General features: G+C 41.8%; 1 protein-coding gene across 2 annotated transcripts in view; it reads right to left on the bottom strand.

Moving 5' to 3' along the window:
• The window catches only part of gse1 (Gse1 coiled-coil protein), a 511302-nt gene that overhangs the window by 43401 nt on the left and 442444 nt on the right, over nt 1-25457 (bottom strand). For both annotated transcript variants that reach the window (XM_034189029.1, XM_034189038.1), the window contains exon 3: nt 10073-10270. In XM_034189029.1, the coding sequence (XP_034044920.1) occupies nt 10073-10270 (198 nt within the window). The remainder of the gene's footprint in view (nt 1-10072; nt 10271-25457) is intronic.

Here is a 25457-nt window from a genome sequence, read left to right as displayed (position 1 = left end):
CCAAGCACCCCTGTGTAGACAGAAACGTATACTTTGGCTACTGGGCAAATAAAAATAAATAAATAAAAATTTGGTATTCTGTTTATTCATTTGGGGAGAGGCAGAGTTACAGCAGTGAATCCCACTGGAAGACAACTCTGACGACGCCTCACCCATATCTGCCACATATCTGCCAAAACAGCCACCCAGAGTGTCACCCCTGCAAGACAGGAGGTGCTCTCCTGTACCCTGCACCTCCTCCTTCCTCCCTACCAGCATGCATTACAACAACATCAGCACTTAATTAAACAGTCCATTTCACACCTGGTGTGCATAGCAGTGACAGTCAACCCTGCATACATATGCCACCACACCAGCACAAGCCTCAACATGTGTGCACACATATTTGGAACCTCACACTTGCCAACACACAATAACCGCTGATGCGCACGTAAAAGCTGCACGCACCTGCTACTACAGTCTTGGCCACGCACTGACAACACAACACAAAGCCTGTAATCTGCATCGCTGAGCAGGGGGAGCGGAGAGGCACACTGTGTGTGTGCGCGCGTGCATTTGTGTGTGTGTGGCTGTGCCAGGGAGGGAAAGGAAGTACAAGATGGCGGGTAGAAATAAAAGTGATGCTCTGTGCCTTCTGCCGGCTCTACCAGGTGCATACTGTGCATAAATATTGTTTTTTGAGTGAAATGGAGTTCTGAAAGTAAAGAGTGTGACACTAGTCAAGAAGCAGAGAGAGAGAACATGAGCCTGTTTGTGAGTGTTTCAGGGACAGTCACAGCCTGAAGGGTTTTGCCTCAAAGAACCACACACACGCACACAGTGTAGCGAGGCTGTGAGAGCTCCAGGCAGGCTCCAGATGGAGAGGTCACAGACACACTGCCCTGCTGTCCCAGCATGCTCTGGGCTCCCAGAAACAAGGGAAGCCTCCAGCCACACACTAGCACACAAGACACACAGATACACACAAACGCCTCAGGTTTTCACACATCTCCTAATTACTTCCGATTCCTTTTTTTTTTCCAACCAATTCCTTCCATCTCTCTTGCACAACCTTTATTCTCCATCTCTTCAACTTTCTCCAGGCTGCTATGAATCCAGTCAGGAAACTCTGGTGGCACGTAGTGTTAGCGAGTGAGAAGAAACAACCAAGAGCATTAAACCCACATCTGCCTAATTAATCAGATATCAGCAGGCAAACCTTTTTCCAGACAGCATTGCCTGTGTACATGCATGTGAATGCTACTGTGTGTGTGTTAACGCAAGTGTATGTGGAAGGAGTGTGTTCTTTACTCCGCTCTGATATTCATTATCCATCACCTCCCCTCTTCAGCGCAGCACTCAGCACACAGTGCTTTTCATTACAGCCACTGCTGACAAATGACGATGTATGCGTCTGTGTGCACGTGTGTGGATGAAAAGCACCACACTGTCTTGAGTCAGCTGAGCAGCCAGTGGCAATGGTATGAGCACACAAACCGATCTCTCTGCAGTAGGATGTAGCCCACTGAGTCATGGCATCTCATGCTTACTGCACTATTCACCTGTAGTTCTCTCCCTCAGTGCATGAGCAAGAGGGAGAGAAAGGTTGACTCACTGTGGCCAACGAAGCGACGGCAGGCTGGAGCATGCTGAGTGATCACGGTTCCAAAGACAACTCTTTGCATATATCCGTCTGTGTGTGGGGGCGTTTTTGAGTGCAGCGTGTATAAATACGGGTTCTACAGACAGACAAGCGACAGAAGCTCCAAAAGTGACGTGTCTCTCTGCTTAACCATGGACCTGTACTAACTCAGCCAGAGGCTTCTCTTATACCTGACTCATCTACACGTCACAGCTCTCAAGGGCCAAACAGCCTAGTCAGCAGCCTCAAAAGCCCGATTCTACCAAACCATCTGGTTCGTACAGCATGCTATTTACTGCGTTTTAACATCCAGTTTTATGGACTGGTACCAAAAAAAAAAAACTGACCCGTACTGTACCACTTTTTTGGCACCCTTCACCTGGGGTACCAAAATAATGGAAGGGAGGCACTAACCCACTACTGCTGCCCATTGTTTGGCTCAGCAAAAGCTAAAGCTGCAGTCCTCATGCGGCCATTCGTACAATCTGAACTTATACTGTTTCAAATATTAAAAACATTCACACACTGAGTACATATTAAAGTCTTAAGCTTACCTGTTACATTGTTTCAGTCAGACTCATCATTACAGTCTTACGAAAACAATTATCCATATAAAGCACCCTTTATTTTGGAAAACGACATCTGGAAATACTTTTATTCCTTATTGTGGATGAATAAACGCTGCGCTTTTAAACAAGTCCCTTGGTGTTTATCTGCTCCAGGTGTGTTTCTCAGCATGAACGAGAGAACTCCAGCACTCTATGTCACCAACAACAAGAAAAATTGTTTTAAAATCTGAAAGCCACATCGTTCCAATCATTCACACCAGCGTTCACCACAGCCATGTGTCGTCTCATCAGCATTCTGCTCATGATGAAAATAAATTCCATTTATGATGCACCAAGACAAAATGAAATTTAAAAAAAAAAATTGTTAAATTACACTGTGTGGACTCTGTGTGAAGGGGGCAAGGGTGCCCTCTCAAAGACCTGCATGTTGATGTCTATCATGTTCCACCTACCAAACAAGAGCACTGCTGGCAGTGGAAACACAAGCCAGACTTAAGCATTCTGAACCGTACCATATCATACCGACCCGGACCCCTCGGTGGAAACAAGGCTGATGGCCCGGTCACACTCGTTGGCATCGTTTAACGTTCGTGCAGCTTCATTCCTGCAGCTGGAGTTTCATCTGGATTTTTAAACTGTAGAAAGTTTGAATGAATGGCGCCGAAAACCTCAATTTATTTGCATTTCGTTTTGCTGTTGTTCTTGATGGTTTCTTATTGGTTGCTTAGTTTTTGTAATGTTAGCGTTTACTTTGACTTAGTTCAACCAGCTGAATGTTTTCATACAGTGCAGAAGCCGGTTTGTGAGCGCCGCCGCTGCCGCTGCTGCTGCCGCGTTCATGTACTGTCAGAAATTACAGGGCAAACAGCCTGTTTGCTTGGAATTTTTTTTTTTATCTGAGTGGGGGGTTCAGCTTCACTGGGCTCAGGCACCTTATATAGGCCAGAATTAATCTTTTGTGTGGGTACAATGAATTATTTTACCAAAAATAAAATGAAAACCACACTCCTGGCACAAGCAACTGCTGAATTTGAAACAACAAAAAATTTGTGTCATTTCCAATGGTACTTGAACGCAGCAGCAGCAATAGCTTCCTGCGTGTGCTTATTATTTTTTATTAAATATAACAATATGGGTGTAGGAATGACAATCCAGCCCTTCTGTACATGTGACAACAGGTAGATGATTCAGATGATTATATAACAGCTGCTCTGGAAGGCAGAATTCACGTTGTCAATGCACGGTGTTCACACGGACTGATCAATTTACTGCTCTGATGATATATTCAGTCAGGGTTCTAGTCACGGTGGGCGGCCCCGCCCGGTACTGCAAATTTCCACCCGGCTCTCAGGTTAAAATTGGCTGTGCCGCCCAGCACAGAATTTCTGAAAAATGAACTGAAATGTTGACAGAAATGTACTAATTCAATCGTATTTGAAGCTTATAGCATCATATTTTTGCAATTTTAAACCAATAATTAAAGTAATAAGTAATTTTCTTCGTATCAAATCACAAACAGCAGATAGAGTCAGCGCGTTCTGTGGCCACAGAGCTGTAAGTGGGAGCTGCTGGAAACAGCGACTCTGCTCCGCTCTGAGCTGGAAAATAAAAAATAAAAAATAACCCCACCGTGAAAGTCCTCCAGAGGTCTTTCTGTATCTGTATTTGATACATTGAGAAATGTAGCTTATTTTACAGTTGAAAGGCTTTGTGTTTCCAAAAAGCTCCGAGTTTGAAAACATGTACTAAAACATGTACAAAAATGTACTAATTCGAAGTGAAAAACTGACTCAATGTTTTTCATTTAAAACAGCAGGATTAACAATTAGGTGTTATAATGTTTAAAAAGAAAAAGTAATGCAATCCCACAAAAAAAAAAAAACTACCTGTAACAAAAAAAAAACTTCAGGATGACAGAAAAACTGCTTGCTTCTCTGGATTAAAAAAAACTGTCATTTTTGAAGAGGCTAATGCTATGTCCATTAAACATTAAATATTAATGTGTTTTTAACATTTTTGATGTTATTTAATGTATTAACTTAGACTTTGACAGAAACATGCAAAAAAAGAACTTTGATCTTACAAATATTACAACATAAATATAATTTTTTTTTTTGTTTATTATTCTTGCATTCAATGTGTCTAAAATCACCCAAAATTCGTTAAAATAAGGCTTGCCAAGAATGTTTTAGTGCTATAAAACCCTATAGCTTCTGGGGGCCGGGGATCCAGGAGCCCGCAGCCCCCCGAAGCTATGAGCCGCGATCGCAAAATTTAGCCGGCACTAAAATGGTCCTAGCTAGAACCCTGTATTCAATCATCTTTACAATTATTTTTTTTATCCCTTTTGACAGTTTTCTGTTATAAATCAATATATATGGCTTAGTAACGTAATACAGTGATAAAGCAGCCTTTTTTGTGTTTGGTTGTAAAAATGAGGCATCTTGTGAATACTGAGCAAGCACTTCAGTTTTTCTTTCATTGGAGCAAGACGGAGCGTACAACGTGTCATCAGTCTGAACCAGACAGTGAGGATTCTGATGATGAAGGAGATGATCCTTCTGTTGTTCTGGACAAGCAACCAGAGTAGGTGGATCCACCGACGTGCGCGCAGATCTCCACAGTGGGTTGGATTGCGCGCTTCTCTTTGCAGCCTCTCCAGGACTCAGGCACTACAGAGCTCCATCCCAGCACCGAGTCCCGGGATACAAAGCAGGATGCAGACACACACTGCTCCAGCAGTGGCTCCAGGCACATTTCATTTAATGAGTGGCGATCAATGTTAGCTTCGATTTCATTTTGTTCCTCTTTCGTTCCTTTTGCGCTCTTGATTGTCATGCTATTCGTTGATGGGAAAAGTCAAAAGCTCATTTGGCCACCTTTTCTCGACAATTTGTGACATTTCTTGCTTTTTTCCCCCCTTCGTTCAGGAGTCATCGTATGCTGTGTAACTGGGCCATTAAAATCACAAAAGGTGCTTTTTGTGGGGATTTTAATAAAACGATGGCCGAGAATGTCAGACAGAACCTCATATTTGTTTATATGAAAAAGACAAAGGCAAGACCTTTCTGTTGTCATCTTACCACCAAATACAATGAAAGTAAAAAGCAGAAATATGACAGAGTCCACAAGCCTCATATGCTCAAGTTGCAAATGACAGAAAGGCAGATGAGAAGGAAAGATAACGACAAAACCTGCAGAGAAAAAAAAGTCAAGCCCATCACAAAATGAAAAGACAGGACTGGAGCCCGGAAATAGATTTTATTTTGGAGGGAGGCAGAGTGAGCAAGTAATAGAGCTGGCATGCAGAATAGAGGGCATGATGACAGACAATGGAGGGAAGGACAGAGGGGGAGATGAGGAGTAGTTGGGGCTGAATGCTCCCTCTCCATGGTAATAAATCATTTTGGGGGGTTCTGGGTCTCAGGCTGCAGCAGCAGACTGGGGAACAAGGTCTCCAGGGACAGTCAGGACGAAGGGGATCGTCTGATTTAAGAGTCAGAGCAGGGGTGGAAGCCTGAGATAGCCTGAGCCTCTCTGGAGCCAGTACACAGAGCAACATTACGTGTGGTGCCACACAATAATGAACACAATCATAAAAAAACAAAACAAACCAAACAAACAAAAAAAAAAAAAACAACAGCGTTTGCACGAAAGGAGTCAGAGTATAAATCTGATTGCTTGTATATACTATGTGTAACTGACAGACACTGGGCCTTATATTCCAAAATTTGTATGCAAAAGCACTGAATAAGTAAAAAAAAAAGAAAAAAGAAGGGTATTTGAAGAGAAGTGTATGTGAATGGATGAGAAATACAACATGCACACATTCATCACATGCCCATGTGCACTACAACCCCTGGCAAAAATTATGGAATCACCGGCCTCGGAGGATGTTCATTCAGTTGTTTAATTTTGTAGAAAAAAAGCAGATCACAGACATGACACAAAACTAAAGTCATTTCAAATGGCAACTTTCTGGCTTTAAGAAACACTATAAGAAATCAAGAAAAAAAGATTGTGGCAGTCAGTAACGGTTACTTTTTTAGACCAAGCAGAGGAAAAAAATATGGAATCACTCAATTCTGAGGAAAAAATTATGGAATCACCCTGTAAATTTTCATCCCCAAAACTAACACCTGCATCATATCAGATCTGCTCGTTAGTCTGCATCTAAAAAGGAGTGAACACACCTTGGAGAGCTGTTGCACCAAGTGGACTGACATGAATCATGGCTCCAACACGAGAGATGTCAATTGAAACAAAGGAGAGGATTATCAAACTCTTAAAAGAGAGTAAATCATCACGCAATGTTGCAAAAGATGTTGGTTGTTCACAGTCAGCTGTGTCTAAACTCTGGACCAAATACAAACAACATGGGAAGGTTGTTAAAGGCAAACATACTGGTAGACCAAGGAAGACATCAAAGCGTCAAGACAGAAAACTTAAAGCAATATGTCTCAAAAATCGAAAAATGTCCAACAAAACAAATGAGGAACGAATGGGAAGAAACTGGAGTCAATGTCTGTGACCGAACTGTAAGAAACCGCCTAAAGGAAATGGGATTTACATACAGAAAAGCTAAACAAAAGGCATCATTAACACCTAAACAGAAAAAAATAAGGTTACAATGGGCTAAGGAAAAGCAATTGTGGACTGTGGATGACTGGATGAAAGTCATATTCATTGATGAATCTTGAATCTGCATTGGGCAAGGTGATGATGCTGGAACTTTTGTTTGGTGCCTTTCCAATGAGATTTATAAAGATGACTGCCTGAAGAGAACATGTAAATTTCCACAGTCATTGATGATATGGGGCTGCATGTCAGGTAAAGGCACTGGGGAGATGGCTGTCATTACATCATCAATAAATGCACAAGTTTATGTTGATATTTTGGACAATTGAAAGGATGTTTGGGGATGATGAAATCATTTTTCAAGATCATAATGCATCTTGCCATAGAGCAAAAACTGCAAAAACATTCCTTGCAAAAAGACACATAGGGTCAATGTCATGGCATAGGGTCAATGTCAATGAGCAGATCTGATTTGATGCAGGTGTTAATTTGGGGGATGAAAATTTACAGGGTGATTCCATAATTTTTTCCTCAGAATTGAGTGATTCCATATTTTTTTCCTCTGCTTGGTCTAAAAAAGTAACCGTTACTGACTGCCACAATCTTTTTTTCTTGATTTCTTATAGTGTTTCTTAAAGCCAGAAAGTTGCCATTTGAAATGACTTTAGTTTTGTGTCATGTCTGTGATCTGCTTTTTTTCTACAAAATTAAACAACTGAATGAACATCCTCTGAGGCCGGTGATTCCATAATTTTTGCCAGGGGTTGTAGATTCAGTTAGAATGGCTCATCTGTGTTCGTATTTTCTCTTGGGACTCTATGGTAGAGGACATAACTTAGACATGTATGCACATTATTTAGGAGAAGATAACTCAAGTGTTCTTGAATAATACGACCCCAGTGAACAACTTGAGATATGTGCCAAAATCTCTAGCCGGGATGAACACTCCAAAAATAACCACGCCCTTTTTCGTCACTAGCGTTACTTCAAATACGGCTGTATTTTCTAGACTGCATATAATGAAATTTTATTTTCAGTCACACTGTTATCAATGGAATATTTATTTAAAGTTGTTGTTGTTCATTCGGCTGCTCCCGGTTTTTGTTCGGGGTCACCACAGCGGATACAGCCAGATCCGCATTGGTAACTGGCACAAGTTTTACGCCAGATGCCCTTCCTGACGCAACTCCAGTTTCACCTGGAGAAATGCACATAGCCGCTGGTGTTCCAAAGAGGTCTCCCATCCAAGTACTAACCAGATCCTGCTCTGCTTAGCTTCTGAGATCTGATGGGATCAGGCTGACACAGAGCGAAATATACAAAACAAAACTTGTTTCTTTAGCAGACAGGAGTATTTAGAGGTCTGAAATGCTTTAAGTATTATCAGGGAAATTTCCCAACAGCCAATAGCCCAGAAAGCAACTAAATATGTGGCGATTCTGGACTGTATGTAGGTTGTTTGACCAAATGTTTTCTAGTGGTTTTCTCTTGAAATATCAATTTGACATTCTTCTATGACCCTTCTAAACATTTACTGGTCATTCTGAACATACTGCGTACCTTGGAAAATCTGTAGCTGCTGCAGTTCAGTAAATACACCTGTATTTGAAGTAACATTTGGGATGAAAAGAGGCGTGGCCATTTTCGGGTTGTTTGTCCCGGATAGAGATTTTGGCACCTATCCCAAGTTGTTCAATGGGGTCATATTAGTCTAGAACATTTGAGTTATCCTCACCTAAATGATGTGCATACACGTCTAAACTAGATCCACGACTACTAATTCAATCATGTGGATATCACGTGGATGTGTGTGCACAATTTTACCTCTGAGACAAAATACGAGGTCTGTTAGAAAAGTATCGTACCTTTTTATTTTTTTCCAAAAACTATATGGATTTGATTCATATGTTTTTACGTCAGCCAAGCTTGAACTTTTGTGCGCATGCGTGAGTTTTTCCACGCCTGTCGGTTGCGTCATTCGCCTGTGGGCAGGCTTTGAGTGAGCACTGGTCCACCCCTCTCGTCGTTGTTTCATTGCGAGGAAATGGCGGAATGATTTGGGCTTTTTTTCCATCAGAATTTTTTCAGAAACTGTTAGAGACAGGCAGCTGGAAACCATTCGAAAAATTTATCTGGCTTTCGGTGAAAATTTTACGGGCTTCGCAGAGAATAAAGAGTGTTACTACAGCTTTAAGGATGGCCCACAATGGCGCACGGCGCGCCGCGCTCTGAGCCGCCATCGAGAGGCAGAAACCACCACATCATTTCTAAACGGATGGCTGTGTGGAGCCGGGACCGTCGTGTGCAATTTCTCTGGTTATCACAAGAGCTGGACATCAGCCATTTTCCGGCAGATTTCACTTTTAACAAGAGATTTTGTCATGGAAAGCCGCGCGGAGTCTTCGCGCGTCACGACCGATTTGCTGATGAAGCGAGACAAAGGAACACCTCCGTTTCGGAGTGCCAGAGGACAAGCTGTCACAGCTTCACAATTTCTCTTATACTCACTCGACTGGTAAGCACTGAAAGCCGAGATAGGCATGTCCCAACTTGTCCTCTGGCACTCCGAAACAGAGGTGTTCCTTTGTCTCGCTTCATCAGCGAATCGGTCGTGACGCGTGAAGCCTCCGCGCGGCTTTCCATGACAAAATCTCTTGTTAAAAGTGAAATCTGCCAGAAAATGGCTGATGTCCAGCTCTTGTGATAACCAGAGAAATTGCACACGACGGTCCCGGCTCCACACAGCCATCCGTTTAGAAATGATGTGGTGGTTTCTGCCTCTCGATGGCGGCTCGGAGCGCGGCGCGCCGTGCGCCATTGTGGGTCGTCCTTAAAGCTGTAGTAACACTCCTTATTCTCTGAAGCCCGTAAAATTTTCACCGAAAGCCAGATAAATTTTTCGAATGGTTTCCAGCTGCCTGTCTCTAACAGTTTCTGAAAAAAGTCTGATGGAAAATAAAGCCCAAATCATTCCGCCATTTCCTCACAATGAAACAACAACGAGAGGGGTGGACCAGTGCTCACTCAAAGCTTGCCCACAGGCGAATGACGCAACCGACAGGCGTGGAAAAACTCACGCATGCGCACGAAGGTTCAAGCTTGGCTGACGTAAAAACATATGAATCAAATCCATATAGTTTTTGAAAAAAATAAAAAGGTACGATACTTTTCTAACAGACCTCGTATTAGCCTATCATGCTATTGTTATCAGAAAAACTGAATGTAGATGCAAATACACACACGGACTATAATCCAATAACGTGTCTAAAATCAAACTTAAGCAACCACAGTAGGGTACAGGTACCTCGAGGCTCTTCAGCCTGTTTTGCCAGTTTACGGAGGGCTGCAGCGAATCCAGAATGAGCTGATTGGGATGCTGGGCTTCCATTGGCTACTATAGAGCTGTTTATAGGCGACGGGTTGAGGGGGCTGACTGTCGCAGTGGTCCGTGTCACCGTGGAGATCATTCCCAACGATGGTGACTTTGACTCATGGCTCATGCCTATAACGCAAACACAAAAAAGGGGGTGGGGCAGAATATGAAAGGGTTAACATCTAATACTGCATAAAATAATTCTGTTATAATAAAACATTTTATTAATTTTAGTCTGGCAGCCATGACTGAATCTTCAGTGACAAATCAGGCTTCAAAGAGAAGCAATTCATCCAGTATACCTACATAGACTTGAAGGTACTTCAAACAGCCTTGGCCACACATATACAAGCATACTTTTAAGTATTAATGCACAGATTGAACTTTTCTCATCTTCAAACCAATTTCAATGTGTTAAAGTATTAGCTGAAATCAAGGATCAATTCAATATCTGTGTATAAAACTGCTAATAATAACTGTACATTTTGTGGAAAAGATTAAGATCATATATCCCATTTTAACTATGAAAAACCCTTTCAGTGGTATAAACTGTCAGACTGCAGTCACCATTTTGCTGACAGCATGTTAATTTGGGGAAACAAAGAATATTTACTGACAATCAGTTAAATCTGACCGATACAAAGAATAAGGTAAGTGTCAAGGGTTGATGTGCCTATACTGTGCTAATGTGTGTTTGTTTACACACCTAAACAACAATGTCTCATGGATATGTGTAGCAATCAGATAAATGAAGGTTAAAAATAGAAGGACCTCTACAAGGCAGTGATGCTTTTAAGCCTGTTTCTTAATTAGACAGACATAATTAGACATAATGGAGAAGAGTGTGATAGCAGCTTTCCATGATTTTCAAAATTCAAACAACTTTTCAAAATTGTCAGGAATTGGTATGTTGTAGACTAAAGTGATTCATTAGAAACAGGCCTGAAACAATTAATCGAGTAACTCGAATAATTTGATTACAAAAATGTTAAAACGAAGGTTCGAGGCAAATTCTGTGCCTCGAAGCTTAGTTTAACATTGTAGTATATATGCCTATGTGTGCCTGTGTCTGGCACTGTAACGTCCCCAGAAAAAAGCAGAAGAAGACTAGAGCATGCCCATAAACCATTTAAAAGCTAATCCTAAAGCTACTGCTTTCCAACACAACACACAGAGTAAAATAAAGCCTTTTAAGAGAAAGAAGATCCACGCTTATCATCTGAAATAGACTGACTGCACATTTAACGCAAAGCAGTGTGTTTGTCTATTTTTAAAAAAACACATGGTCCGCTCTACGCGGGGAGTGACTTGCCCGGCTGCTGTGTTTCTCTACCTGCTGTGAAGGGCTCTCAGCACTCCGCTCACACCGGGTGAGTCACAGCTCCGTCTCCGGCCACACTGACAAACAGTTTCTGAAAGATCCTCTCAGCAAAAGTCCACGCTTTCTTCTGTTTAAATTTCACTTTTTTGGGGCAACACACAATGCTTCACAAACACTGTAACTTAAATAATAATAATAATAATAATAATAATAATAATAAACTGACTGCAAGGCTTGCATGTTCAACCTCCAGCTGAAATGCATCTGCTGGATTGCAGAGAAAGCAGAATAATGCAGGGACCCAGACCACCAACCTTAAAAAATAAAAAAAAAACTCAATAATGGTTAAATTCTACAAGTTGGGGGGGGGGGGGGGGGTAAAGAAAGAAAGAAAGAAAAACAAACCAACAAACAAAAAAACAAACAGAAACACATCCCATTGCCTTTTCAGCAAAATGTCAACACTGGCGCAGGGACATTGTGCCATTGCTTAGGGAGAGCCGTGGACTATTGATGTTGTTTAAAAACATGAAAGTACTTTTTATCCGATTACTCGATTAATCGCCAGAATAATCGATAGAATACTCGATTACTAAAATAATCGATAGCTGCAGCCCTAATTAGAAAGCTCATACTTTATAAGTAACTTCATGCTGGTATGGGCATTGATATGGCAAAGGTTGGCAATTATAATTGTGTTTTCTGCTGAATCTTCTGGCATAATTTAAAAAGCCCCCCACCCCACCCCAAAAAAAAAAAATCACCATAAGGAAGACCTAGATTTCTAAGTGAAAATGCAATTTAAAATGATCAGTTTTTATCATTTTGTGTGTTTGTCAGCTGTTCAGAAAAATAGGCAAAATGTGCAACCACTTCAGGGCAGGTGTGGCAGTGTGCTCTGACACTGCGCATCCATCCATCACACTACGGAACCACCTTGGGTCCTGGATGGCAGCCACCCAAGCAGACAAGTGGTCCATCTTCAACACAGTCCACAGTCAAAATATTGCATCTGACTTTATCTCAGGTTATCTCACAATGCAAGTAGCACGCTTCATCTGTGTCCCTCTCTGAATAAGTCATTTGATAAAAAAACATTTCAGCTGTACTCAAGGATCCTCCTAAGAGACAGAGTACCAAAAATATGCAGTCATCGGCTTAAGTGACTGGTTGGCATCGAAGTCTCACAACCATATAGTATGGCAGGAAGCCATACTTTCTCATGCAAAGGAATCTGGATCATTAAACATCTCTGTCCAGGAACCTCCATAAACTCTTCCCAGTGTGAAAGGCTGAGGACAAATGAATGACATGAATGTCACCATAGAGATCAGTGAATGTCTCCACAACAATGTTGCTAAATCTGCTTGATTAGTTCAGGGAAATGTGGAAAATGTGCAGTACTTTGGGTCCGAAGGGCCAGGATTGGGAGACACTGCTCAACACGTTCAACACTTTTGCCGCATACAGATGGCCAAACACAGGCAGTCACTGAAGGCCTGGATCTAAGTCTTGATTCAGGACAACCACAAACCCAGAAACTCAGATTCTTCACTCAACTTTACAAGTGCTATTATTACAGTATCCACTGATTCTGCAAATATAACGGAATTATCCACAAAGTCCAGGTGAGTAAACCTTTCCTCATCAATAAAGGAATCTAAGTCAATGAACGGAGTTCTATGCTCAAAAATAAATAAATAACGCACTTCCTTGTTTGCTCTTACCCACCTAAAACACACAATGTGCTCAGTTTGGTACAGTGCATGAGTTAATGAAAGGTGGGAAGGGATGAATCAAATTGTATCTTGTGGGTCACACATTATTTGAGTGCTCAGTGTATTAAAATATAGCTTTGTATATTTTTCTCTTCACCACTCTGGAGTTATGCATCAAACACAGGTGAGATCACAACCTGCTGCACAGATCCTTCCCCCCTCCTGTGCACACACAGCGGACTTTGGTAGGGGCACACAACATGAAGTATTCATTATTACTCTGTGGTTATTATGAAATATGGTTCTGCATTACATTGACAATGATATGTTTATAATATGTGTAGTACATGGCTGGCATAAGACACATAGCTGTTTTCTTGAACACAGATAAGCAGGACAATATATGTGGCTGGCTGTTTGTGACAGCTGGGGCAGATGGGGACTGGTGGTGTGAGGGGCAGACGGGCTCTGGTTCTATAGCTTAGGGTCAAAGGTGAAAGGTTACAAGGGCAAGTCATGATACCCTCACTCAAAGCAATCTAGTGTCTGAGTATGTGTCAATATTGTCAATGTTATGTTTTTTGCCAACATGAGACCAACTCTATGCCATGAACCTCCTGAAATGCTTGAGAAAACTCTGTTCTATCCACAGTTAGAAAATAAATAAGCAAATTATACACGCACAGTATTCGCGGACTGAGTACCCTCAGCATTCAGCGCAAAATTCTGCTTGAATGGGAGCGGGCATTTGTACAAACTCGGCCAAATGTTACATTTGCTGGACACCTAATTCAGTAAAATGTCTGATTTCCTCACAAATAAAGAATAAATCACCTGTCTGTGTCTGTTTTTGTCCTATCCTTTTGTCATTTATTAAATGTGTTCAGCTGATGTCTGGCATTTAAACTGCTTTTTCATCTCTGCAGCAGTTTTCAATGTTAACCAAGCAGACACTAATTTACTTCACTGAAACATTTGCACAACGTTATATTAAAGCAGGGAAGCTTAAAAAGTTCTGACCTGTTGAATTGCAGGTGATTGCTGTCTGTTTTTCCCTACTCATTAAGATACAATATGCAGAATTTTCCCATCTGCCTCTCACTGAAAACAGTGAACATCCAGTCTGTCAACATGTGAAGTCAGTTTTTTACCATTAGTTTTGAATCCAAATTCTTGAGTAAAAGAATCTGGGATGTGGGCATAAAAAGTTGTGTTTTAACTCCCAAAAAACAAAACGAACAAACAAACAAACAAACAATGCTCACCCTGCTAAAGTAGTCCAAACGTTTCTTATGTTTTTGCCATGCCTCCTTCTAGCTTCATACCTATGAGCGGCCGGAAAAACAGGCTAAAGGGTTAGTAAGGGTCTGGGAGGTTGAGCTGTGTTTCCCTTCTCTTCCTCTGCGTGTGTGTGTGTGTGTGCTTCTGTGGTGAAAAGCGACACTTTGTTGACAGCCTGTTGGTCAGAGGAATCCCTAAATTCCAGAACATCCTATGAAAGACCTGCATGCTCAAACACAACACAACACACACACAAAGTCTTGTTTTCTCAGAAGATGGTGTTCAAGTTTGTAGAAGTATGAACTATGACACACAGAAGAGTGTTTATATTACCACTTTTGAGACAAGCTCACACAAACTAAAAGGAAAGCAGCTTACTAACAGTACATCAGCAGCACTATTAGATAAGTAGAAGTTATATCTGGGTTTACCCCAGTGGCTGAGAGGGCTATAAAAAGATCATGTTCCCTCCCGAGAAGAGAGCAGAGGCACAACAGTAAGTCAAGCAAGACAGTGAATAACATTCCCAACAGCTCTTGGTCGATGCTGGCTGTAACCTCAGCGTTACCCGGTGCACTCTGAATGAACCTAGCACACAACAATTAATAATGGCATCAACAATGACTACTGTCTGATCAGAGCACATAGCGCCACTGAGAAACTGAAAACTGAGCAAAGCCATATGCCAACTGCACACTTGAGCACTGACATTGTCAAGACACCAAGATACTGCTCCTCCCTCACTCCAAGTCGGGCAAAAAAAAAGTCACAAAAGGAAATAAAGAATATCTGCAAAAGAAAGTTTTAAAAAGCAAGGCGCAAGCACAATGTGTAGCTTAACAAATACTGAGGAGGCTGACATGCGGAGGAGATCCAGCAGTGGGTCATGAGTAGCAGAGATAGAAACGCATGGCTGAAGGTCCTTACTGCATAAAGGACTGGAACTGCCTTGATCCCCCATGGCTGCATCTTCATTTTGAGCCCAGCCCAGCAAATACCGACGGCCACCAACAGGACACACACCATCTTCCTGCTCGCGACCCTGTCGATCTCCTCTTGCCGGTTTGTCTGTCCACCCTCCAAGCTTGCACGCCTGCTGTCCTGTCTCTTTCGCTGCCACTCACAAAGACCGTTTAAAGCTTATCTAACAAAGCAACACGGAGCACATGCAGCCTATCTCTTCCCTCCTTTCTCTCTCTAAGCGAGAAAACAGAAATTCTTAGCCTAGCAGCTGCTGCGATGTCACATGACCCCCCCCCCCCCCCCAAAAAAACACACACACACACGTCTCCCTCATTCACTCCTCCTCCCATCTTAACCTATAATTCCTCAGCCATTTGTAGATAACAGACACAGGCATGCTTGCCCTGCTGAGGCGAGCTGGAGGTGGGGGAGGAGAGGGATGAAGACGAGGAGGACCAGGAGGAGGGTGCTCAGCTGGTCACCACATCTGACCCCATTGCTGGAGAGCGACAGGCAGGGCACACTTATGCGTACATGTACGCATAGTGTGGAATAGGTTAAATCTGTGCTTCTCTTCAGAGAGAAATAAATAAAGACACAAAACATGAAAAGAGGACAAGTCCTGACCTGTGTTAAACCCTACAGCATGGGAGAGATCCTTTTGTGTTCAAATATCTCGTCAATTGAACTCACGCAGCTTAAATGCCAATAATTGTTCCTTAACAACTTTTACAAACTTAGCTTAGGTGGATAATGGCCATCAAGGCAAATTTATGTCAGAAAATGTAACCGCACTCTTAAGAGAGAACTACATGACACAAAGCACCGTCGCCAGCATGTGTGTGTGGTGACGGTGCTTTGTGTCACCCCCCCCCCCCCCCATCAGTATTGGGGGGGTGGAGGTCTCAGGAAAGGGTCAAAGCGTAGGTTTGACTTCCTCTCTGTTCTGCTGTTACTGCAAGGGTGTGAATGAGTTGTTTCTTTAGTCACTTCCTCCTTCCGCCAGTCACTACGTTTCTCCAAACAGCATTGGAGAAAGAAAGTGAGAGAGAGAGAAAGGACACGCAAAGACATTATTTTGTGTTGCATCTACAGGAAGGCTATCATTGTGTCTCAATGACAGCCATGAAAGCTTTGTTCAGTTTTTCAGTCTGGGTTCAGCTTTTCAGTCTGGGTCTCACGAAAAACCTTTACTGCCACTAGGGCTGCCATGATTAGTTGACTAGTCAGGATTATGTCGACTATCAAAATAGTCGACGGCTAATTTAATAATCAACGTCACCGTTTATTTTTTTACGCTTTGTTTTTCTCTCAAAACTGCTGCTGTATCTTCTGCTGCCTTTTTGTCCTTGAGACACATGTGCAATTGTGGTAATCTGGGTCCGCTGTGATGTCACTGGAAAAGTTATGTCCAAACAATATCATGGTTAGCTGGTGTTGTGTCGAGATGAGCTCCCCGTCATCTAACGTGAATAATCTGCTTTAAAAACAGTGTGTACATGCAAATCTTTACTTTTTACAATTGAAAAGACACCTATTACTGTATGTGAGTTTTCCTCCATGGGGTAGCTTAACTCAACAGCTTTAAAGTCCGGGGTAGAGAGAGATGCACATGCGTGCGCCTGCACAGTTGCATTGTGGAGCTCACCTCGACTGGTAGTTCATCTCGACAGAACAGCAGCAATGAAGCTCAAAAGTTTGGGATAATTTTAACCAAATTAAAGAGAAAAATGTGCAATGCAAAATCTGCAAGGCAGGACTTGCCTTGAGAAGAAAGCATGTTGTGGCTGATTCTGACGAAGAGGGTGTTATTTCTACCTGGTTCTTTTATGGATGATTCTGCCCCTTACCAAAAACCAAACCATCGCATTCCTCATTTTGAATTTATTCAAGGTCACGTTAGAAACCAGGCCTGGGACCCTCACAGACAGTGTCCATCTTGTGAAAGACCCCTAAAATGAGTCATACAACACTTTTTATACCTTGTGGGTATTAACATGGGTGTGGTTTAGTCTCACATTTCTAATGTTACTGCTCTCACCAAGAGGGGAAAATCTCCGTGTCTGAAACTTGGACACATGAAGTAAAACTTAATTTATATTTCTCAGAACGTCCAAACAAATAAATACTTGATAGATAACATAAAATAAAGAATTAGCACAGATATTATCTAACAACTGACACTCATCTCGGTAAGGTAATTGGCTAGTTAGCTGCTAACATTAGCGTCTATAGTGAGCTACCTATATTGATAGCTGTAAACGTTAACATTAACAATGACAATTTCATGAGCCTTAGCACGCATAGCTTATGTGTTTGCGGTAATGCTATAACAGTGATGTCATAGCTGAACACTGAATGTGATAACGCTTACGTATTTAATGCTACGTTACAGTGCTAAAAAATATGTTCCTCTTCAATGGACGACTTTGTAAATACTGATGATTTTTGTTTTACTCAAGAAACTATTTTATCTGAGGGAACAAGGCTGTCCACATTGCCAGACTAAGAACTGCTCGACTTGGCATCTAAGAGTCAATTGGTGGTCTCCTGTCACCTGCATCATCCTGTCAGCCACCATCTGGTATAATCCCGCCTGTGAGGCCTTGCGGTTGATCCCAGATATCCTGGACGTCTTTATGATGCAAGAACTAGCAATGTGCACAGTTCCAAAACTACAAAACTATCATGTCAATTTAAATCATATAATATCATACAAACCTGCTGGGCTTTCTGGTGATTTTTCCACAGTTTTGGCAGCTTGATACAAACTGAAGGCAGGAGTCAGGTCCTTCATGATGATTTGATTTGTTTGGACTAATGCATATTTCATCGTATTGACTGTATGATACCTCAGTGATATCAAAATAATTTATGACTGAAAATAAAATGTGAACTGTTCTTAACAATGAGTTTTGCTGTTCAGCAAAAGAACGTGGTTCTTAAGGAACATCACGATCTTCAAGATTGATGCCAGCCAATATTTCTTTGAAATCCTGGGGGAAAAACAGAAATTGCTGCAGTGACACCGGCAAGCAACTGATGTCGCACACATCACGACATCACACATTTGAAGAGTTTCAGTCAGGTTTTAGAATTCATCATAGTACAGAAACAGCATTAGTGAAGGTTACAAATGATCTTCTTATGGCCTCGGACAGTGGACTCATCTTTGTGCTTGTTCTGTTAGACCTCAGTGCTGCTTTTGATACTGTTGACCATAAAATTTTATTACAGAGATTAGAGCATGCCATAGGTATTAAAGGCACTGCGCTGCGGTGGTTTGAATCATATTTATCTAACAGATTACAATTTGTTCATGTAAATGGGGAATCTTCTTCACAGACTAAGGTTAATTATGGAGTTCCACAAGGTTCTGTGCTAGGACCAATTTTATTCACTTTATACATGCTTCCCTTAGGCAGTATTGTTAGACAGCATTGCTTAAATTTTCATTGTTACGCAGATGATACCCAGCTTTACCTATCCATGAAACCAGAGGACACACAGCAATTAGCTAAACTGCAGGATTGTCTTACAGACATAAAGACATGGATGACCTCTAATTTCCTGCTTTTAAACTCAGATAAAACTGAAGTCAATGTACTTGGCCCCACAAATCTTAGAAACATTAGATCCATTACCCTGACCTCTAGTAATACTGTGAGAAATCTTGGAGTCATTTTTGATCAGGATATGTCATTCAATGCGCATATTAAACAAATATGTAGGACTACTTTTTTGCATTTGCGCAATATCTCTAAAATTAGAAAGGTCTTGTCTCAGAGTGATGCTGAAAAACTAATTCATGCATTTATTTCCTCTAGGCTGGACTATTGTAATTTATTATTATCAGGTTGTCCTAAAAGTTTCCTGAAAAGCCTTCAGTTAATTCAAAATGCTGCAGCTAGAGTACTGACAGGGACTAGAAGGAGAGAGCATATTTCACCCATATTGGCCTCTCTTCATTGGCTTCCTGTTAATTCTAGAATAGAATTTAAAATTCTTCTTCTTACTTATAAGGTTTTGAATAATCAGGTCCCATCTTATCTTAGGGACCTCATAGTACCATATCACCCCAATAGAGCGCTTCACTCTCAGACTGCAGGCTTACTTGTAGTTCCTAGGGTTTGTAAGAGTAGAATGGGAGGCAGAGCCTTCAGCTTTCAGGCTCCTCTCCTCTGGAACCAGCTCCCAATTCAGATCAGGGAGACAGACACCCTCTCTACTTTTAAGATTAGGCTTAAAACTTTCCTTTTTGCTAAAGCTTATAGTTAGGGCTGGATCAGGTGACCTTGAACCATCCCTTAGTTATGCTGCTATAGACTTAGACTGCTGGGGGGGTCCCATGATGCACTGAGTGTTTCTTTCTCTTTTTGCTCTGTATGCACCACTCCGCATTTAATCATTAGTGATTGATCTCTGCTCCCCTCCACAGCATGTCTTTTTCCTGGTTCTCTCCCCTCAGCCCCAACCAGTCCCAGCAGAAGACTGCCCCTCCCTGAGCCTGGTTCTGCTGGAGGTTTCTTCCTGTTAAAAGGGAGTTTTTCCTTCCCACTGTCGCCAAGTGCTTGCTCACAGGGGGTCGTTTTGACCGTTGGGGTTTTTCCATAATTATTGTATGGCTTTGCCTTACAATATAAAGCGCCTTGGGCAACTGTTTGTTGTGATTTGGCGCTATATAAATAAAATTGATTTGATTTGATCTCTGCATGTTGCCAATGGACTGACTAAAATCCCCCCAAATACATTATATATATATATATATATATATATATATATATATATATAGTAAATGTTCTGAGTGTTATTGCTTCAAAAGAATACTATGATTGTTTTATTATGGTGTTTGATTTTTATTGATTGACAATTTTATTATGGTACTTGATGACTTTACTGTGCTGTTTATGAGTTTTATACAGTTATATTATGAATTTTACTATGATGCTTTTTAAATGAAAAATGATGTGTACTTTTATTGTATTTTTGTATACATTTTATGAATAATTAATGATTACTGACCGTGATTTTCCGCCACGGTTGCTGACAGTCTGCATGCTCTTATCAATAATATTAGCAAGTTTTGTCCTGAATACGAATTTCATTAAAGCTACACTTTGAACATACTTCGAGGGGATAACTTGTTGAAGCAACAGGAGAAAATGCAAGAAAACACATAGAAAGTGTCCTTTACAAGCGCATGTGGTGTTACTGCTGGCAGACCGGAAGTGAATATCCCAACTCTCGTGGCTGAGTGGCTGAAATCGTAGGGTCACAAGCTCACAAACAGAACTCAGTGGAACAATATCTTGAGTTGGCATTCGAATCTCTCTACTTCTATGGTTATAACCTTGCTGAGCAATGAAGGCCATTTCTATAACTCAATACCTGAAAGGTCCAGAAGATGGTGGTGTGTTACAGTTAATCAAACTCTGTTAATGACATGATTTGTGTTATTTTGAAAGAGTTACAAATATTGGAAATGTTAAAAGCTACATCAGCATGAGTTTAAAACATAAAGCAACATTTTAAGATACAGGAGTAAAGCAGACTTCTTGGCACTGCTGCATCAACTTTAGAACTTTTACTGAGAGCCCAATCGTGAAAGGTATCACTTACAACCTTCCCTTGGCAATTAACCCTCGAGTGTTGTTACGCCCTCAGGGATAACAAACAGCTTTGAAAAAATAAGGAATGCAAATTACACCCCCCCCCCCCGCAACACACACACACACACACACACACACACACACACACACACACACACACACACACACACACACACACACACACACACACACACACACACACACACACACACACACACACACACACACACACACACACAAAGGAAGACTGGCTGTTAAATGACATCCAGTAAACACACAGTTTTAGCACCCTGCTGGGAGTAAAGCTTATCACTAACTCATAGTCAAACAACACACCATTTCAGCTGGTGGCTAGTAGAAATGCAGATTACAGTTGTATGCAAAGGTTTGGGCACCCCTGATCATTTTCATGATTTTCCTTTATAAATCATTGATTGTCTGGATCAGAAATTTCAGTTAAATATGTCACATAGCAGATGAACACACTGATATTTGAGAAGTGAAATGAAGTTTCTAGTATTTACAGAAAGTGTGCAATAATTATTTAAACAAAATTGGGCAGGTGCATAAATTTGGCCACCCTGGTCATTTTATTGATTTGAGTACATTTAGCACTAATTATTGGAACACAAAATTGGTTTGTTAAGCTCACTGACCCTTGACCTCCTTACACAGGTTAATCTAATCATGAAAGGGTATTTAAGGTGACCATTTAAGCCTGGGACCCACCGAATAATAAGCCATGAATAATGAGCCACACATGGGTGTGTCAGCGATTATTCGAAGAATGACCCACGTTTTCATCTATCACGTATCCGTTATGAAGGTGCCTCTATGTACCCTGCATGTGCCATGTAGCACCCTCTAGTGAGCCACGACCGACCTGTCATTAGAACCTCGAATGGCTCGCATCAGCCACATAGCGCCGTGATAGCGCCATGATAACTGTTCTGCATACAGAATGAGGTGGCCGCTTTAATTATATACATCTGTGGATCACTTTCATATCTATATACATACAGTGAGGAAAATAAGTATTTGAACACCCTGTGGTTATGCAAGTTCTCCCACTTAGAAATCATGGAGGGATCTGAAATTTTCATCTTAGGTGCATGTCCACTGTGAGAAACATAATCTAAAAAAAAAAAAAAAAAAAAAAAAAATCCGGAAATCACAATGTATGATTTTTTAATAATTTATTTGTAGGTTACTGCTGCAAATACACTCAACAAAAATATAAATGCAACACTTTTGGTTTTGCTCCCATTTTGTATGAGATGAACTCAAAGATCTAAAGGTTTTTCCATATACACAATATCACCATTTCCCTCAAATATTGTTCACAAACCAGTCTAAATCTGTGATAGTGAGCACTTCTCCTTTGCTGAGATAATCCATCCCACCTCACAGGTGTGCCCTATCAAGATGCTGATTAGACACCATGATTAGTGCACAGGTGTGCCTTAGACTGCCCACAATAAAAGGCCACTCTGAAAGGTGCAGTTTTATCACACAGCACAATGCCACAGATGTCGCAAGATTTGAGGGAGCGTGCAATTGGCATGCTGACAACAGGAATGTCAACCAGAGCTGTTGCTCGTGTATTGAATGTTCATTTCTCTACCATAAGCCATCTCCAAAGGCGTTTCAGACAATTTGGCAGTACATCCAACCAGCCTCACAACCGCAGACCACATGTAACCACACCAGCCCAGGACCTCCACATCCAGCATGTTCACCTCCAAGATCGCCTGAGACCAGCCACTCCGACAGCTGCTGAAACAATCGGTTTGCATAACCAAAGAATTTCTGCACAAACTGTCAGAAACTGTCTCAGGGAAGCTCATCTGCATGCTCGTCGTCCTCATCGGGGTCTCGACCTGACTCCAGTTCGTCGTCGTAACCGACTTGAGTGGGCAAATGCTCACATTCACTGGTGTTTGGCACGTTGGAGAGGTGTGTTCTCTTCACGGATGAATCCCGGTTCACACTGTCCAGGGCAGATGGCAGACAGCGAGTGTGGCGTCGTGTGGGTGAGCAGTTTTCTGATGTCAATGTTGTGGATCGAGTGGCCCATGGTGGCAGTGGGGTTATGGTATGGGCAGGCGTCTGTTATGGACGAGAACACAGGTGCATTTTATTGATGGCATTCTGAATGCACAGAGATACCGTGACGAGATCCTGAGGCCCATTGTTGTGCCATACATCCAAGAACATCACCTCATGTTGCAGCAGGATAATGCACGGCCCCATGTTGCAAGGATCTGTACACAATTCTTGGAAGCTGAAAATGTCCCAGTTCTTGCATGGCCGGCATACTCACCGGACATGTCACCCATTGAGCATGTTTGGGATGCTCTGGACCAGCGTATACGACAGCGTGTATCAGTTCCTGCCAATATCCAGCAACTTCGCACAGCCATTGAAGAGGAGTGGACCAACATTCCACAGGCCACAATTGACAACCTGATCAACTCTATGCGAAGGAGATGTGTTGCACTGCATGAGGCAAATGGTGGTCACACCAGATACTGACTGGTATCCCCCCCCAATAAAACAAAACTGCACCTTTCAGAGTGGCCTTTTATTGTGGACAGTCTAAGGCACACCTGTGCACTAATCATGTTGTCTAATCAGCATCTTGCTATGGCACACCTGTGAGGTGGGCTGGATTATCTCAGCAAAGGAGAAGTGCTCACTGTCACAGACTTAGACTGGTTTGTGAACAATATTTGAGGGAAATGGTGATATTGTGTATGTGGAAAAAGTTTTAGATCTTTGAGTTCATCTCATACAAAATGGGAGCAAAACCGAAAGTGTTGCGTTTATATTTTTGTTGAGTGTAAGTATTTGAACACCTACCAACCAGCAAGAATTCTGGCTCACAGAGACCTGTTAATTTTTCTTTAAGAAGGCCTCTTATTCTACACTCTTTACCTGTATTAACCGCACCTGTTTGAACTTGTTACCTGTATAAAAGACACGTGTTCACACACTCAATCAATCACACTCCAACCTGTCTACCATAGCCAAGACCAAAGAGCTAAGGACATCAGGGACAAAACTGTAGACCTGCACAAGGCTGGGATGGACTACAGGACAACAGGCCAGCAGCATGGCAGAAGACAACTGTTATGATTATTTATTAGAAAGTGGAAGAAACACAAGATGATTGTCAATCTCCCTCGATCTGGGATTCCATGCAAGATCTCACTTTGTGGGGTAAGGATCATTCTGAGAAAGCTCAGAACTACACAGGAAGACCTGGTCAATGACCTGAAGAGAGCTGGGACCAGAGTCACAAAGATTACATTAGTAACACATGATGCTGTCATGGTTTAAAATCCTGCAGGGCAGCAAGGTCCCCCTGCTCAAACCAGCACATGTCCAGGCCTGTTTGAAGTTCACCAGTGACCATCTGGATGATCCAGAGGAGGAAGGGGAGAAGGTCATGTGGTCAGATGAGCCCAGAATAGAGCTTTTTGGAATCAACTCTACTTACCATGTTTAGAGGATGAAAACAACCTCAAGAAAACCATCCCAATCGTGAAACATGGGGGTGGAAACATCATACTCTGGGGGTGCTCGTCTGCAAAGGGGACAGGACGACTGAACCGTATTGAAGGGAGGATGGATGGGGTCATGTATTGCGAGATTTTGGAAAACAACCTCCTTCCTTCAGTAAGAGCATTGAAGATGGTCATGGTTGGGTCTTCCAGCATGACAATGACCCCAAACACACAGCAAGGGCAACTAAGGAGGGGCTCCGTAAGAAGCATTTCAAGGTCCTGGAGTGGCCTGGCCAGTCTCCAGACCTGAACTCAATAGAGAATCTTTGGAAGGAGCTGAAACTCCAAACCTGAAAGATCTAGAGAAGATCTGTATGGAGGAGTGGACCAAAATCCCTGCTGCAGTATGTGCAAACCTGGTGAAAAACTATAGGAAATATTTGACCTCTGTAATTGCAAACAAAGGCTACTGTACCAAATATTAACATTGATTTTCACAGGTGTTCAAATACTTATTTACAGCAGTAACATACAAATAACTTATTAAAAAAACATACATTGTGATTTCCAGAATTTTTTTTTTAGATTATGTCTCTCACAGTGGACATGCGCCTAAGATGAAAATTTCAGACCCCTCCATGATTTCTAAGTAGGAGAACTTGCAAAATCGCAGGGTGTTCAAATGTTCAAATACTTATTTTCCTCACTGTATATATATACTCAACAAAAATATAAACGCAACACTTTTGGTTTTGCTCCCATTTTGTATGAGATGAACTCAAAGATCTAAAACTTTTTCCACATACACAATATCACCATTTCCCTCAAATATTGTTCACAAACCAGTCTAAATCTGTGATAGTGAGCACTTCTCCTTTGCTGAGATAATCCATCCCACCTCACAGGTGTGCCATA

The sequence above is a fragment of the Thalassophryne amazonica genome, chromosome 2 (assembly GCF_902500255.1).
Source record: "Thalassophryne amazonica chromosome 2, fThaAma1.1, whole genome shotgun sequence".
In the NCBI taxonomy this organism is placed as follows: domain Eukaryota; kingdom Metazoa; phylum Chordata; class Actinopteri; order Batrachoidiformes; family Batrachoididae; genus Thalassophryne; species Thalassophryne amazonica.
The sequence above is the reverse complement of the archived record's forward strand: the minus strand, read 5'-3'. Positions and strand labels throughout refer to the sequence as shown.